The sequence below is a fragment of the Gymnoscopelus microlampas genome (assembly GCF_963454915.1).
Source record: "Gymnoscopelus microlampas genome assembly, chromosome: 14".
NCBI classification, from domain to species: Eukaryota; Metazoa; Chordata; class Actinopteri; order Myctophiformes; family Myctophidae; genus Gymnoscopelus; species Gymnoscopelus microlampas.
In genome coordinates this window covers 47,320,880-47,337,852 of record NC_139951.1, presented here as the reverse complement: position 1 = coordinate 47,337,852, position 16,973 = coordinate 47,320,880, and the positions used below count along the sequence as shown (strand labels likewise).

General features: G+C 41.9%; 1 protein-coding gene across 1 annotated transcript in view; it reads left to right on the top strand.

Annotated features, from left to right (window-relative positions):
• The window catches only part of LOC311059719 (guanine nucleotide-binding protein subunit alpha-13-like), a 35,948-nt gene extending 19,222 nt beyond the window's left edge, over nt 1–16,726 (top strand). Inside the window, exons 3-5 of the mRNA XM_084077750.1 lie at nt 6,380–6,430; nt 8,791–8,991; nt 11,134–16,726. Coding sequence (XP_083933876.1) covers nt 6,380–6,430; nt 8,791–8,991; nt 11,134–11,505 — 624 coding nt within the window. The 3' untranslated portion in view covers nt 11,506–16,726. The remainder of the gene's footprint in view (nt 1–6,379; nt 6,431–8,790; nt 8,992–11,133) is intronic.
• Nucleotides 16,727–16,973: the final 247 nt, after the last annotated feature.

Here is a 16,973-nt window from a genome sequence, read left to right as displayed (position 1 = left end):
TAAATAAAGCCCTGGCTAAATGTATGATAGGCTTGTTATGTTAACTACTGTCAGGCTGGAGCAGCCAGTGGTGGACAAAGTACTCGACCCCAGTACTTGAGTCTATTACAATATTTGTCTCTGAAATATAGTGGAGCTAAAGTCACTTGAAAGTCAAGTATCCAAAAATACCAATACTCAAGTAGATACTATATTGTGATAGTATACATTGCTATAGAGTGTTTGTTCCGTAACAGTTGTCTCCGTGCCTCTCGAGCTCTTTGCAATTTGTCAGCCAATCAGGAGAGAGTACCCATTTATCAGATTCATTTGTATAGTGTTCCAGACCAGTTCCAATTGTTTCTGCTCATTATTTCTTTGTGTCATCACTTCCAATGTATTTTCTCTCTCCTGATTGGATAAAATGAGTATCCTGAACTGAAAATGCAATTTTTGAGTTAAAAACATATATATTTTCAAAGATTTGCACAACTTTTCACAATTTTTCAAAAAATAGCAGATCTACAATATCGTATATCTGCTATTTTTGAATAGGCAAATAAATATTAAAATGACACAGATGCGTTCCCGGTCGTAATATTGGATTAATTTAAGTACAGTACTCGAGTAAAGTAAAGTACTTGGATACTGTGGACCAGTGAATGTAGTTGTTATGTTAAGGAGTGTTTCAGTTCTGCTGGCATCATGCACCCAGTGACACACAACGCTTTATATTACTGACATATAAGGAGACGTTTCAGTGGTGAAGCTGTTCTCTTTTCCACTCTCTCTCAACCCACTTAAACCCTATACAGTTCCTTTTGACCGGCGGTGCGGTGGTGTCCCCCAGGGCTCTGTACTTGATCGCCCTCCTTTTCTCCCTCTACACCAAATCTCAAAATAAAAGATTGGTAAAGGGGAAAAACTTTTCCATTATCCTTTAATGATAATTGCATAATGTCCCATCTTCACCGGCTCCTATCGGGAATGATTGAATAGCAGATATACAAGCGCGCTATGAGCTTGTAGATCTGCAATTTTTAGAAGAATGTGTTGCAAAATAAATCAAATATTAATGGAAAAAAAACAAAGCCTTCGATCTGCTAGCCAATCTAGTGAGCTTGTAGATCGGGGCAATTTTCACCAAATGTTTGCCCCGGAATAGGGGGGGCTAGTGGGGTTCGTTCATGTGGTTAATTTGGGTTCCAACCAGTGTCGACTAAAACTATAACGAAAAATGTTCGTCGACTACCTTTTTTCACTGACGAAAACTAGATAAAAACTAAGCTATGGTGACTAAAACTAAGACTAAATATATTGACAATATCGTCAAAAAATAAAAAAACTAGACTAACATGTTAGTGAGGGACTAGTGTGGAGAAGAGATCCAGTAGAACTAAAAGACAAGTCATTTTATGTTTAGTGGCGCTCGGGTGTTGTGCTCTGAAAATAGCAGATCTACAAGCTCACAACACGTCGCGCTGCCACGCGTTGTGAGCTTGTAGATTTTCAGCATGCAACCAAGTGTAACATCAGCCATTACTGCCAAGGCACCGCCAAAATACATGCTAGTCGACTAAATCAACTGTAGATTTAGTCGACTAAAACTAGACTAACGGTAAAACATTTCAGATGACTAAAATATGACTAAAACTAAATGGAATTTGATTCAAAAGACTATGACTGAAACTGAATCACAATGTGCTGTCAAAATCAACACGGGTTCCAACGATGTTGAAATGTAATCTAACTTAGTCTCAGGTCTAAAAAGCTTTAGATCTTTTTCAAAAGAGAAGCTTATCGTTTTCTAGAGCCATGCTTCTCAAAGTGGGGTCCGGGGACCCCCAGGGGTCCTTGAGGGAGTTCCAGGGGGTCCCCAGCTAAATGATATATTAGGGACCAAATGGACCCTTATGGGTCTGTAACTCTGAGAGTGTACAAATGGAACCAAATGGACCCTAACGGGTCCATTTGGTTCCATTTGTACACTCATTGATTTTACAATATGAATTGGGGTCCCAGAGGTATACATGCCATTAAATGGGGGGTCCCTAGCCTAATGCATGTCAAACTGGGGGGTTGAGAATCACTGCTAGAGCCGTAAAAAAATCTTCTCTTATGGGGGTCCCTGGCATATCTTTTGAAATGGGGGTCCGCGGGATAATAAGTGTCAATTTGGGGGTCCTTGGCACGAAAAAGTTTTCAGAACCAGTGTTCTAGAACACATTTATATTTATGAGCAGACAGACAGGTAGTCTATTATCTGTGTCCCTGGACTCACTTCAGCTCCTATCCTACTGCACTTCTCCTCTATGTAACCCTACCCTTACCCCACACACACACACACACACACACACACACACACACACACACACACACACACACACACACACACACACACACACACACACACACACACACACACACACACACACACACACACACGTATGTTTTGCTATACTTGAGAGGACATCATCATTTTAAGACGGTGATTTTTATGAATGGCATTTGTACAAATGTTTTGCCATTTTTGACCGTCAGCTTAAAGCTATAAAAGAAATTGCTGATCAAACTGTGACGGCTTGTGAGGGCTTGTAAATCAACTGTTTTTCTGTGCACAAAACCAGTGTAAATCAGGCATAATAGCCCTTATCTCTCTAGTATCTAAACCTAATTTTCCAAATGTCTTAATCCTAACCCCAACCCTGATTCTATTCCTAATTGTAAAATCTATCTCTAAAAATGTGTTTTAACCATAAAAACATCTGTTTCTCTTGTGAGGAGGACCAGGAAAACGGTCATATTTCTCAAATTCTACTTGTACTTGTGGGGACTTTTGGTCCTCGCAAGTATAGTAATACATGCACACGCACGCCGCACACACACACACACACAGGTTTTTCAGGTTAGGTGAGTTTAGTAAAGATTAAAGGCTGAGCAGCACTAAAGCAGCACTTTGCAAAAAAATGGCGTCTCCACTGGCTGTGCCTCCATGTAGAGCCTGCTGTGTCACAGGTCTGTGAGATCACTTTAGAGCAAGTGGTCCTCCAAGCTTTTTTTTTAACGTCAAGGTGGACCCCCGAATTAACCCCTTCAATCCGGGAACGAATACTGTGTAATTTTAGATTTTTAGGTATAACCATTATTTTACCAAAGTATCTGGGCTATTCAAAAATAGCAGATATACAAGCTCATAGTGCAGCACCGAGTGCTGCACTATGAGCTTGTATATCTGCTATTTTTTTAAAGAAAAATCGTGAAAATGTGTGCAAATCTTTGAATATATATATATATATATTTAAAGTAAACATTTGTAACTCAAATCTTTGCTATAATATCAGTGGTTCTCAAACCTTTCTCATGTCAAGGACCCCCCATGTCTGCAGACCCCCCCCCCCCATCTGAAAAGCACGTTGTGCCAGCCCAGACATCCCCACAATACAATATGCTTTCCCTATGCTATATAATGAACACATTTTGCTGGGGACCCTCTTTGAGAACCACTGTTTTATAGAGCATTTATGACTATGACAAATATCATCCTATGCGTGGCCATGAATCCTGCATAATGGCATTAATCGCATTAACCCATTCAAACCGGGAACGCATCTGTGTAACAATTTAAACCATTATTTTATACTTTGGCTATTCAAAAATAGCAGATCTACAAGGCAAGCTCATGTCGTGGCACCGAGTGCCGCGCTACGAGCTTGTAGATCTGCTATTTTTGAAAAATCATGAACATTTGTGCAAATTTTTGAATATATATATATTTTTTAAAGCGAACAAAACTCAAATCTTGGGGGGTCCCTGGAACAACATTTTGAGATGCGGGTCTGCGACCAAATACATATAATTTCGGGGGTCCGACACGAAAAAGTTGGAGCACCACTGATATAGTATCAGGTTTTTTTTCTCCAGAAAACTGTTAGGATTTAGAAGACATTTTGTGGAATCTAAACCATGGGCCTTAAAGGGTTAAAAGAATTGCATCGGCAGACATAAAGAGAGAGAGAAATCCATTTAATAATTTGTCTGGTTTATGTTTGCAAACAGTGTGCCAATTCGAGACCACACACACACACACACACACACACACACACACACGCACACACACACACACACACACACACACACACACACACACACACACACACACACACACACACACACACACACACACACACACACACACACACACACACACACAGTCTGTACACAACACGGTCAGGCCTCCTTGCACAGATAAAGGAATGCCTCCAGTCTTTGCAGCGTACTAAGTCTCCGTGTCTGGGCATGCACTCTGTAGCACAGGAACACTGTCGGAACAGCCTAGAAACACACACACACACACACACACGCTGACTGGCACGCTTCACTATTCATCAAAGTGCCTTGACAAACACGTGTGTATTGTACACACCGTATATACAGTTTGCATCATGCTTCCTTCTAGGCAAAGCAGGCTCCGTTGTGGCTGACATTAGAATATGAAGAGACACAGTACTCTATGAGGTGAACATACAGTACACTCACTGTGTGTCCGACCTTAACTACAGATGTACCGGTTCCATTTGTTCCTTCCCTATACCAATACCCAACACTTGAGTATCGGTCGATACTACCGAGTACCTATCCGGTACCGGTTTGTATAATCAAAGTGGGGTCCAGGGACTCTCAGGGTTCGTTGAGGGTCCATTTGGTTCCATTTGTTACACTCTCAGAGTTATGGGGGTCCTTGAAATTTAAGTTTTAGAACCTTGACTGCTATAGGAATAAATACATTTTTTAAAAAGAGTTCAAAACGGTAGCGCATAAAACAGTAGTGCAACATCAACTGAAGCATTCAAAATACAAAATATTTGATGACTGTAAATCATTGGTTCTCAAAGTGGGGTCCGGGGACCCCCAGGGGTCCTTGAGGGAGATCCAGGGGGTCCCCAGCTAAATGATAGATTAGGCACCAAATGGACCCTCTCAGAGTTAAATGAAGATAGATTTCACAATATAAATTGGGGTCCAAGTGATAGAAATGCCATTAAATGGGGGTCCATAGCCTAATGCATGTCAAACTGGGGGTCCTTGAAATTAAAATGGTTGAGAACCACTGCTGTAAATGACATTATCGTCATGTGATAAATGACGTGGTATCAGATTGGCATCGCCGATACCAATACCAGCATTTTAGGCTGTATATCCGCAGCTTTTCCGATGCTGGTATCGGAACAACCCTAACCCGAAGAGTGGCCACCTCTGTGTTAAATTGGCTACAAGGTGGCTCGCAACTCCCTTTGAAAAAAGCCTTATATTCAGCAGCAGCAAAAAATTAACAACGTTTCGACCTTGTGGTCCTTGTCAAGTATATTACTTCCACTTGACAAGGACCACAAGGTCGAAAACGTTGCACATTTTTTTGCTGCTGCTGAATAAAGACTTGGAACCTTTTCATTATTCTGCTGTTTAACACATTGGGTGCCAGAGGTTTATTAAAATATTATACGTTCAGTGCCTGCATTTCTTCCATCCACTTACGTTATACGTTCCGTGCTGTAGAAGCCCCAACGCGGAAGTGCATGTAAACAGATGCGTGCGCGATGGCGGAGGGTCCCGACTAATGCCTGGAACAATAATATTTCCAACGCGATCCTCCATTGGAACAAATTATTTGACAAATGTTTGCACACATTTTCGCGATTGAATGCGTTAATGATCTGGCATGGTGGTTGGGAGGGAGAGAGGGCCAAGAATGGTTCTTTCCGTCAGGGAGACAACGGCCCGCACACACACACACACACACACACACACACACACACACACACACACACACACACACATAACTCAAATGTCTTTCTCAATGACATCCGACTGGTTCTGGTGCAGCGGGGCAAAAGAGAATTGACATCCGTGATGCAGATCTTATCTTTTAACCACTTAAAACCCTAGAGTAGTGGACTGGAGTACCTCAGGGCTCTGTACTCCTGTACTAGTGACTTTTGTGTCACTACTAGTACTAAATACATCTGAATAATATCTTTGCTGAAAATAGACGATCTACAAGCTCACGTTGTGAGCTTGTTAAATCGGCTATTTTCTGCAAAGTTTTTTCCACAGAATACACGATGCAGGGTTTTATTTAAGTGGATAAATGACACACGCAAAATGACAGAACGGAATGCTTTGTACATTTCTGACATAGTTTACATGACAATAGATGTTGCAACAATGTTTGTTGTGTAGCTGATGAATCATCCACTACTGACATGAGGATTCCCTCCTCTCTCTCTCTCTCTCTCTCTCTCTCTCTCTCTCTCTCTCTCTCTCTCTCTCTCTCTCTCTCTCTCTCTCTCTCTCTCTCTCTGTCTCTGTCTCTGTCTCTGTCTCTCTATCTCTCTCCATGCAGGGCGAGTCAGTGAAGTATTTCTTGGACAATGTAGATAAACTTGGTGATCCGGTAAGTTGTTTTGTTCTTTATTACAATAACTAATTATAGTGTAGAGAGTAGACATTATAATTAATTAATGACGTGTATAGTAAGGGGTGGAACAGTTCATCCAACTAAGATTGAATCCATAAAATAAAAAAATCTATTAAATAAAAATAAAATAGCAGATCTACAAGCTCACTATCTCATCATAGTGACGTGTTGTGAGCTTGTAGATTGGCTATTTTTTTTTCCATTATTTTTGCGTGACATCATTGTACAGCAACGTATAAAATCTGGATTTAATCTGTGAATCGGAAGAGTCGATTATAAAAAATAATCTATTAATATTCAGAAAACGTTTCCTGGTTACTTGGATAGAATAATCCAGGATAGTTTCAGCCCTGCAGTACACAGTAGCCAGACATGTTATTATAATACCAATTAAATAAGACAGCGTTGAGGGAATCAGATTTTAGCTTTAGCACAGGGGCCCTCATCGTTTTTCAGGCCAAGGACCCCTTAGCTGAGTGAGAGATGAAGCAGGGACCCCCACTACATGTGTATAAAATTGTGTTGCAGATAGAACTTTTTTCATAGGTAGCTGGATTTATGTTAATGTGTATTTTCAGATAGTTAATCTTTTAAACCCTCAATATTTAGTCAACTTAACCGTTGGCTCTGTACTTGGTCTGCTCTTTTTCCCTCTACAGAAACTCTCAGAAAATAGCCGATCTACAAGCTCACAACGCGTTGTGAGCTTGTAGATCGGCTATTTTCTGTGAGAATGTTTCCCACAATACAGATGCTGGGCCTCAGGTTTTAGTGGTTAAAGGGTGTTGTAACTGTAAGTGATATTTCTATGTGTAAATAGTTCTATATTCCTACAGTAATCTTTGCTGTACAGACTTTAAAGAGTGTTTGTTCAGTAACAGGGACGAATGAACCTGTCTCTCCAGCTCTTTAGTAAACAGGTGTGGGATAACGCTTTCGTCCAATCAGGAGAGAGAGATATCATACAGGATACAGGATATACAAGTGAAATATGAAGTGCATAGAGAACGATATGAAGATATGAGCAGAGAAACTTGGAGCTGGAACACAAGCTAATAAATGTAAACCTCTGTGGGGTTCTCTCTCCTGATTGGAAGAAATGTGTGTAACCCACCTGAACATGTGTATTGTGTTCACTAAAGAACTGGAGAGACGGAAAACCCCTGTTACTGAACAAACACCCTGTATGTATCAATGATTTCCATTAGAATATAGAACTCTAACTTTTTTTTAACCCGAAAATATCATTTTACAACACCTTTTAAAGGATTCTCTCTCTTCTTTTTCCCCCTCCATCTCTTTTGCTCTCTCACCGTTTACTGCTATAGAATTCTTCTCTCCATCACATTTGTCAGACAATGTCCTGTTGTTCACCCATTCAGTCTGGGAACGCATCTGTGTCATTTAAGATAGCAGATCTACAAGCTTATTAGCACGGCACCGAGTGCCACGCTAATAAGCTGGTAGATCTGCATTCTTTTTTTAAATCGTGAAAATGTGTGCAAATCTTTGAAAATCACTTTTTTAAAAAGTGAACATTTGTAACTTTATGTAAATTTTCTGAAAAACTGTTGTTGGTATATCAGTGGTGCTCCAGCTTTTTACATGTCAAGGATCCCCAACATTATATATATTTGGCAGCGGACCCCCGTATCTGAAAATATTAAGTTCCAGGGACTCCCATGAAGCAAAGATTTGAGTTACAATGTTCCCTTTAAAAAATGTATATATATTCAAATATCCGCACAAATGTTCCAAGATTTTTTTTTAAATAGCAAATCTACAAGAGATGCGTTCCCGCCCGGTCTTAATGGATTAAAGCAGGGGTCTTCAACAGGGGGTCCGGGACCCCTTTTTTACATTAACCACTTGAACCCTAGAATTCCTGTTCTGAGGGGAACATTAGCCGAAAATAGCAGATCTACAAGCTCTCAACGCCTCGCAGCGCGAGGCGTTGTGAGCTTGTAGATCGGCTATTTTTGGCAAAGAGGCTATAGGTGTAGAGGGTAAAAAAGAGTAGACTAAGTAAAAAATAAACTTTAATCTGAAACACAATTGTATACAATATAGAGTAGGGGGTCCCTGCTTCATCTCTCTCTCAGCTAGGGGATCCTTTGCCTGAAAACGTTGAAGACCCCTGGATTAAAGTATTCTCTCTCTTCTTTTTCACCCTCCATCTCTTTTGCTCCCTCACCGCTTACCGCTGTATAATTCTTCTCTCCATCATTTGTCAGACATTGTCCATGTTGTTGTTAAGGTTGACAGAACGCTGGATTCTTGTGTCCTTATGTCATGTTTTTATTTTTCTGTGTGTGTTATTGTCTGTCCCCACACAGAACTACATTCCCAGTCAACAGGACATCCTGTTGGCCCGCAAACCCACCAAGGGCATTCACGAGTATGACTTTGAGATCAGGAATGTACCTTTCAAGATGGTGGACGTGGGGGGTCAGAGGTCAGAGCGGCGGCGCTGGTTCGAGTGCTTCGACTCGGTCACCTCCATCCTCTTCCTGGTGTCCTCCTCCGAATACGACCAGGTAACCAATCAGGATCAGGACTTCACATCGATTATAACCAATCGGATAGACTTTATATATATCGGCGCTTTTCTGGGTAGGCGGCAGTGTTGATTTTGACAGCACATTTTGATTTAGTTTTAGTCATAGTCTTTTGAATAAAATTCAATTTAGTTTTAGTCATATTTTAGTCATCTGAAATGTTTTAGTTTTTGTCTAGTTTTAGTCGACTAAATATCATAAGATTGTAGTCGACTAAATCTACAGTTGATTTAGTCGACTAAAATGTTTTAATGGCTGATTTTACACTTGGTTGCATGCTGAAAATAGCCGATCTACAAGCTCACAACGCATCGCAGCTGTGAGCTTTTAGATCTGCTATTTTCAGAGCGCAACACCCGAGCGCAACCAAACATAAAATGACTTGTCTTTTAGTTCTACTGGATCAACGCGGCGCGTTGTGAGCTTGTAGATCTGCTGTTTTCAACATGCAACCAAGTGTAAAATCAGCCATTATGACGCCATCAAGGCACCGCCAGAATACATTTTAGTCGACTAAATCAACTGTAGATTTAGATCTAGAAAACATTTCAGATGACTAAAATATGACTAAAACCAAATGGAATTTTATTCAAAAGACTATGACTAAAACTAAATCAAAATGTGCTGTCAAAGTCAACACTGACACACATACACACAGTGGAGTTTGTGTGATAAGTGACAGATTAATTCATTTGCTTTGGTAGATAAAGTGTTTAGACATTTAGATAAGTCATTGTTGTACACACAGTGTGTCTATATGCTTAGTTTGTGTGCATTTTGATCTACGGTAGTTGAACCAATTCAGCTTTTCAACAACTAAAGCCCTATATACTTACTCGTAGGACGGAAATAGCAGATACAGGCTATGCATCGTGACCCCGTTGCGAGTTTGTAGATCCGACATGCTTGACTATATTTTCTTGACAATATCAGGACACGCCCAAAATCGTGTGTGTTCTTGAAAAGTTATTTTTCTAGGAACACACACACACACACACACACACACACACACACACACACACACACACACACACACTAATGTGTGTCTCATTGTTTGTTTTATTGCTCTCTTGTGTTGTCTGCTGTCTCTTGTTTGTCTGCTTCTGTCCTTGGGATATTTTCCTATTACTTTTTTTTTTCATGGTGTTTCTGTTGTCTGGTCTGTGTAAAGCATGTTGTCTGGTTTTAAGCCTTGTCATTATTCTCTAAAACAAATGTTCTTTATTCCCTCCTTGGAGGTTAGGGTCCTTTTTTTTCTCCTATAGTTTGTTGTAGTCGCATCGCTTTTTTACATATGGGCTGTTCTTTGTATGAAAGGTGCTTTGAAAAGAAATAAAGCACATTGCTTTCTAGGTTCACAATACCACATAGAATGAACACATTTTTAACGAACAATGATTATTATTATTAGAATGTACAGTACAGCTAATTAACCCTTATTTTAACAACAAACAAACTAAATGACTGCACCTTTAACTCTTGACAGAGGGAATTAATTTGTTTCTGGTAATAAGCCATCTTTTTACATTGTGGCTCTGAAGGAGTTTGGCTGTCTATAAGAGGGTGTCGTGTGTGTCTGTCTGTCTCCCGGACAATCGCTGGACCCATCAGTTTAATTAATTGTCACTCAAATAATTGCGATTAACGATTTTAATTGTGGGTTTCATGAACATATTGGAACATGAAGCCTTTTTTTAATGAAGCCTTTTAGACACCTATACCTCTTTGCCAAAAATAGCCGATCTACAAGTTCACATATATAAATTCACATATATTCACATATATAAATAGCCAATCTACAAGTTGTGAGCTTGTAGATCTGCTATTTTTGGCTAAAGTTCTCCTCAGGAAAAGGGATGCTAGGGTTCAAGTGGTTAAGGTAAAAAATACAATTCCTATCACACAAAGATTTGGCGGACCCCCTGTAGTAACTCTTGAGGACCCCCTAGGGGTCCCGGACCCCCTGTTGAAGACCCCTGGATTAGACGATTCTGTAATAATTGTGACCGGCCTACCGCCAGTAGTGCGATCCCGAAGGTTTCTATTTTCTGTATCGTACCATTCTGACGCTTAATTGACTGACATTAATATTCTGTATCGTATCGTTTTGCGTCGACCCAGGTGCTGATGGAGGACCGGCAGACCAACCGGCTGCGCGAGTCGCTCAACATCTTCGAGACCATCGTCAACAACCGCGTCTTCAGCAACGTCTCCATCATCCTCTTCCTCAACAAGACGGACCTGCTGGAGGAGAAGGTGGCCAGCGTGCCGCTCGGCGACTACTTCCCCGACTACGCCGGCGAGGAGCACAGCCTGCCGGACGTGCAGGCCTTCCTGGTGGAGTGCTTCCGCGGCAAGCGGCGCGACTGCACCCAGAAGCCCCTGTACCACCACTTCACCACGGCCATCAACACGGAGAACATCCGCCTGGTGTTCCGCGACGTCAAGGACACCATCCTCCACGACAACCTCAAGCAGCTCATGCTGCAATGACCCGCCCCCCCTAGACCCCCCCTCAAACCCCCCCGCCTCTTCTTCTTCTTCTTCTTCTTCCTCCTCATCCTCCAACCACTCCCCTCTCCCCCTGCTTCTGCGGGGGAATAGCGCCTAATTTATGCTCGAGAACGTTGGAGAATAGGCTCTATGCACAGCAGCCATGTTGGGGATGAATTCTTCTAGTGACACCAGCCGAAGACTGGGAAGAATCGATGAGTCATGCCTTCATCTTGTCAGACATCAGCTGTGACAGAACGGATGACTCTCTCGATTGGGACTCCTATCATTTGAACCAATCATTGCCGTGAACGTGAACAAAATCGTCCATTCGCTGAAATGAATGAATGAATTGTGAAGGGCCCCAAACTTATGAATTGGGCCCCTTCCTTCTTACTTACTTCCTTCACAGGTGTTGCCAGTAATACTAATTAAGGCTCTTGTTCCATTTAGTGTAGCACAGTGGTCGTCTTATTGTCAAGGACCCACATAACTCTGAGAGTGTGCAAATATTTGGTTCCATTTGTACACCCTCAGAGTTACACGACGTCACCCACCATAAAGGGGTCATTTGGGAACCAAAATGGAGTGTTTCCAGTGAGCCAACCTGCACACTAATCAGCACCCTGACCAGAATGGAACAGAGCCTTCATTAGTATCATTGGTAACACCTGCGTCTTTCCAATATGGCTGCTGTGTGCATGGAGCCTTTTGCGGACCTACGAGCTCACAAAGGCAAAGCGTCGCATTCCGAGCTCGTAGGGTCGGCGATTCTCTGGCCGCTCGACGAAGTATGAAGCGGCCTTATGATGGAGGAGTTGGAGGTGAGAGAGAGAGCAGCCTTGCTCGCCCCCCCCCCTCTCTCCCCCCCCCCCACCATAGGAGACCATCCTCAGCAGGAGAGAGAGAGTCACACAGATGGAATGAATCAGCGTTTGTTCATCTTCTGTCGTTGCTTTTATGTTATTAGTTTTTAGTCCCTTCTGATGAAGAGATGATGGATGGCCTCTGAGACTAATAGGAGGTGGTGTGATGGATGGATGGATGGGGCTGGGGAGCCAGACTGGTGGTTGGGTAAACAGGAGGACTGATGTCGGTGACCGGGGACCCCCCCGGGGACCCTGTTGCCCCCTCCTCTGCTCCCCCCCCCCACCCACTCACCCCACCAGAGCTGCATCACAGGACCGACTGACTGACTGACTGATTGTGAGAACCGAGGATGAAAACCACAATGCCTTTCTACATTAATGTCTTAACGGAGACTGACCCGATCACTGTTTAAACTGTGTGTGTGTGTGTGTGTGTGCGTGTGTGTGCGTGTGTGTGTGTGTGTGTGTGTGTGTGTGTGTGTGTGTGTGTGTGTGTGTGGGTGTGTGTGCGTGCGTGGGTGTGTTCTCGGTGTGGTTGTGCGCGCGCTTGTTTGTGTGTGTGTGTGTGTGTGTGTCTGTGTGTCCCAGTGCCTGTGTGTCTCTCCATGTCTTGGTGTATCACATGCACACGCACATGTGTGATTTACAACAACAAAAAAGTCGCCTTTTCAATCAGCCAATCCGAAGTGCTTGTTTGTATGTGTGTTGCATCGTTAAAAGAGTTCTACCTATGTCACTGTTTGGACGGGTAGGAGAGAGTGCAACATGACGGACGTGTAGTCGTGCGCGCGCGCGCACTCTCTCACACACACACACACACACACACACACACACACACACACACACACACACACACACACACACACACTGGGCCCCGTTAGGCAGGTGTGCCAGCTATTAGCGAGTAGTAGTGATACTAGTGAACAGGCGCTCCACTGTTTTCTCAGGGTTTTGAATGGAAACCACTGTTAGAGGTGATGTCATTGTTGTTGAACTTCCCTAAAAATAATCTAATCCTAATCTGGGTGGTGAGGCTCAGCCAGGCCAGCCCCCCCACGCCCCCCCCCAACCACACACCCACCTCACCCACCCACTCCAGTACAGTTGCCGAGTCCCCCTGGTGTTGAACCCTCGACACCTTAGCCCCGCCCAGCTCCTCCTACAGTACATCTCATGTCCCTCCACTTCTAAGCTCAATGTTTACGCCGCAGCACGATGGTGCCGTTTTGTCAAATAGAAAAGATCTACAAGCTAACGGCCGGTGTTGATTTCGTCGACTGAAACTACGATGAAAGATGTTCGTCGACTACCTTTTTTTCACTGACGAAAACGAAATAAAAACTAAGCTATGACGACTAAAACTAAGGCTAAATATGATGACAATTTCGTCAACAAATAAAAACTAGATGAAGATCTCAGTGAGGGACTAGTGGAGAATAGATCCAGTAGAACTAAAAGACAAGTCATTTTATGTTCTGTTCCTTTTTTAGCAAAAAACTACACCGATCTGCATGCAAGCTAACAAAGGACGTCGCAATGCAACGCTTTGTTAGCTTGTAGATCTGTTATTTTTAGGCAAGCAAGACACCATGGTACTCCGGCGTTATAAAATAGGCATTAGTTAACCTTTACAAAGGGCCTGAATGGTGAATGTCTTTGTTAATAGATGTATAGAGAGTTACTCTACTTGTAGATTTGAACTGAATGATGAGAATAGATCCCAGAATATACTGCAACCAATATGATGCTATGGTCATTTAAAATCGCTCAAAGAAGTCTCCTCACACCCTTGACTTTTCTTGCACGTTATCTTGCGCTCGCTATCTTCAGCTGTTTATTTTGGGATTCGATTTTTGCCAAAATAAAATCAATTTTGGAAGATAGTGCAACAAAATGCAGGGGAAAGTCATGGGTGGTTGATGATAGCCGCAAGCAGCTTAGATGCTATCTGCATCTAGGTTGTAACAAGCGTCATTGACAGCCCCATTCATGAAAACAGAAAAGTCCTAATCTGATTGTATTAAAACCACGATAAACTCGGCAATTTTGCAGCTGTGTACGGAAGGGTGGGGCTTCTTTGTCTGTGTGAAGTCTGTTTTAGTTTTGTTAACCCATTCAACCCGGGAACGCATCTGTGTCATGATTGATTTTAGCTATAGCCATTGTTTTTATACTTTGGCTATTCAAAAATAGCAGATCTACAAGCTCGTGCTATGAGCTTGTAGATCTGCTATTTTTGAAAAATCATGAAGATTTGTGCAAATCTTTGAATATCTATATATTTTTAAAGCGAACATTTGTAACTCAAATCTATGCTTCTGGGGGAGTTCCTGGAACAAAACATTTTGAGATCGGGGGTCTGCGACCATATCATTTTGGGGGCTCTTGACATGAAAACGTTTGAGAACCACTGATATTATAGCAACATACGGTTTTCTGAAAACTGTCAGGATTTAGAAGTCATTTGTAGATGCATTCCTGGATTGAATCCACCTTTTGTTATGAAACTTGGAACTTGCTTCCAAACTCGGAATACAGAAGAATCATGGCTGCAGTCATAGTCTTGAGTTGAGTCTTCTTGACACAGACAATATCATATCAGTGAGTTTATGGTGGTTTAATACGATCAGATTAGGACTTTTCTGTGTTCATGAATGGGGCCGTCACTGACGCTTGTTGCACATTAGAAGCAGAGATAGCATCCAGGTTGCTTCACGGCATACAGGGTTGATATGAAACCTTTTTTTTTATTGAGCTACTGTAATTGTAATGTAGTTGTCCAGCTTTTATTAGGGTTGGGATCCTTAAACCAGGAACGCATCTGTGTCACTTTAGATTTCTTTGGCTATTCAAAAATAGCAGATATACAAGCTCATAGCACGGCACCGAGTGCCGCGCTATGAGCTTGTAGATCTGCTATTTTTGAAAAATCTTGGAAAAAAAAATGTTGATTTTTTTTCCCAAAAACTGTCACGGTCCGATTTCTTAACGGTTCTCTTTAACGATTCCTATGTGTTCCTATACCTCACGGGTTCTTAAAGTGAGGTAGTTTCGTTCCAAGGACCCAGAATTGACATGTATGCGGACCCCCACCTGAAAATATGTTGTGCCAGGGACCCCCAGAAGGAAAGATTTGTGTTCAATATGTTTGCCTTTTAGGAAAAGATTTGCACACATTTTCACGATTTCTTTATATATACTTTTTTATACTTGAATAAGTATAAAATATGCATAAAGGGGTCAAAATGATTGTGACAAAGTTTGCTGAGGACCCTCTGGTATCCCCCCAAGGACCCCTGGGGGTCCCCGGACCCCACTTTGAGAACCAATGCTCTAGTCTAGGCTACTTGAGGGGATTCCATATGGACCCTTAAAGGTCTGTTACTGTAACTCTGAGAGTGTACAAATGGAACCATTTGGTTCCATTTGTACACTCCACGTGCACTCCATTTTGTACACTCCATTCTTACACTCTCAAGAGTTATGGTGGTCCTTGAAATTAACCCATTAAGACCTGAGGCAATTCTTAAAAATGTTTTCTAAATCCTAAGTTTTTGGAAAAAAAATCTAATGTTTCAAGATTTTTCAAAAATAGCAGATATACGACACTTGTATATCTGCTATTTTTGAATAGCCAAAGAAACCTAAAGTGACACAGATGCGTTCCAGGTCTTAATGGGTTGAAGCGTTTGAGAACCAGCGGTATTCTTAATCGTACAGCAGACATCATCAAGTCCACAAACACACACAAACTCTGACAAGAGTGATAAAACCGGTTCTAGAAACGCTTCCAAAATTTGATGGAACCCGATGCCTGGTTCCTCAATTTTGTTGGATTTCCTGGTTTCCTCCGATTTCCTCCGGTTTTCCGGATCCCAACCCTAGCTTTTATATTTGCTGACAACAACTACTTCTTCTTCCAGCCAAATCACCCCTCTGTGCCTTTTTTGTCTCACGAGAACTGTTCGTTCACGACAGCATTGTGTGGGGCTCTGCGTTTTTTTCCAATCCCGGGCTATTATTATTGTAAATACTGTTAATCTTGTTGCCATGTAAATAATCCTTCCTTAGTTTATCTCCTTACGTATTACGTATGTAAATGGTTGTAGAGAGAGAAAAATAATGGCATATTTTATTTGCTGTACTACCTTGTGTGCGTGTTTTCAAATCAATACCTTTTTTTCATTCTTTTTTTTTTTTTCAATGAAGACATAATTTTTGCCTTAAAGCTGTATTTTTTTTTGGGTTAAAATTTCTTTTATAATTAAGTTTCCTCCAGAAATTCATTCCTCTTTTACTGTCAAGTCTCATGTCACTGTAACCACAACAATAAAATACACTTTTCTAATGAATCAACATGGTACTTTTTATGTTGATCAAAGTGTATAGTATTCCCCCCACACATTTTCTGTGAAATTGTACAACTGAGAGGAACATTAAACAGTCATAAGAAATCCCCTTGTTTCCCATGGGGTAGCTCGAGCCTCGAGGAGTGACTGCGGCGCCAAAAAGAGCAGATCTACAAGCTATCAACGCGTCGCAGTGCGACGAGTTGATAGCTTGTAGATCTGCCCTTTTTGTCAATAAGGACCCTCTCTC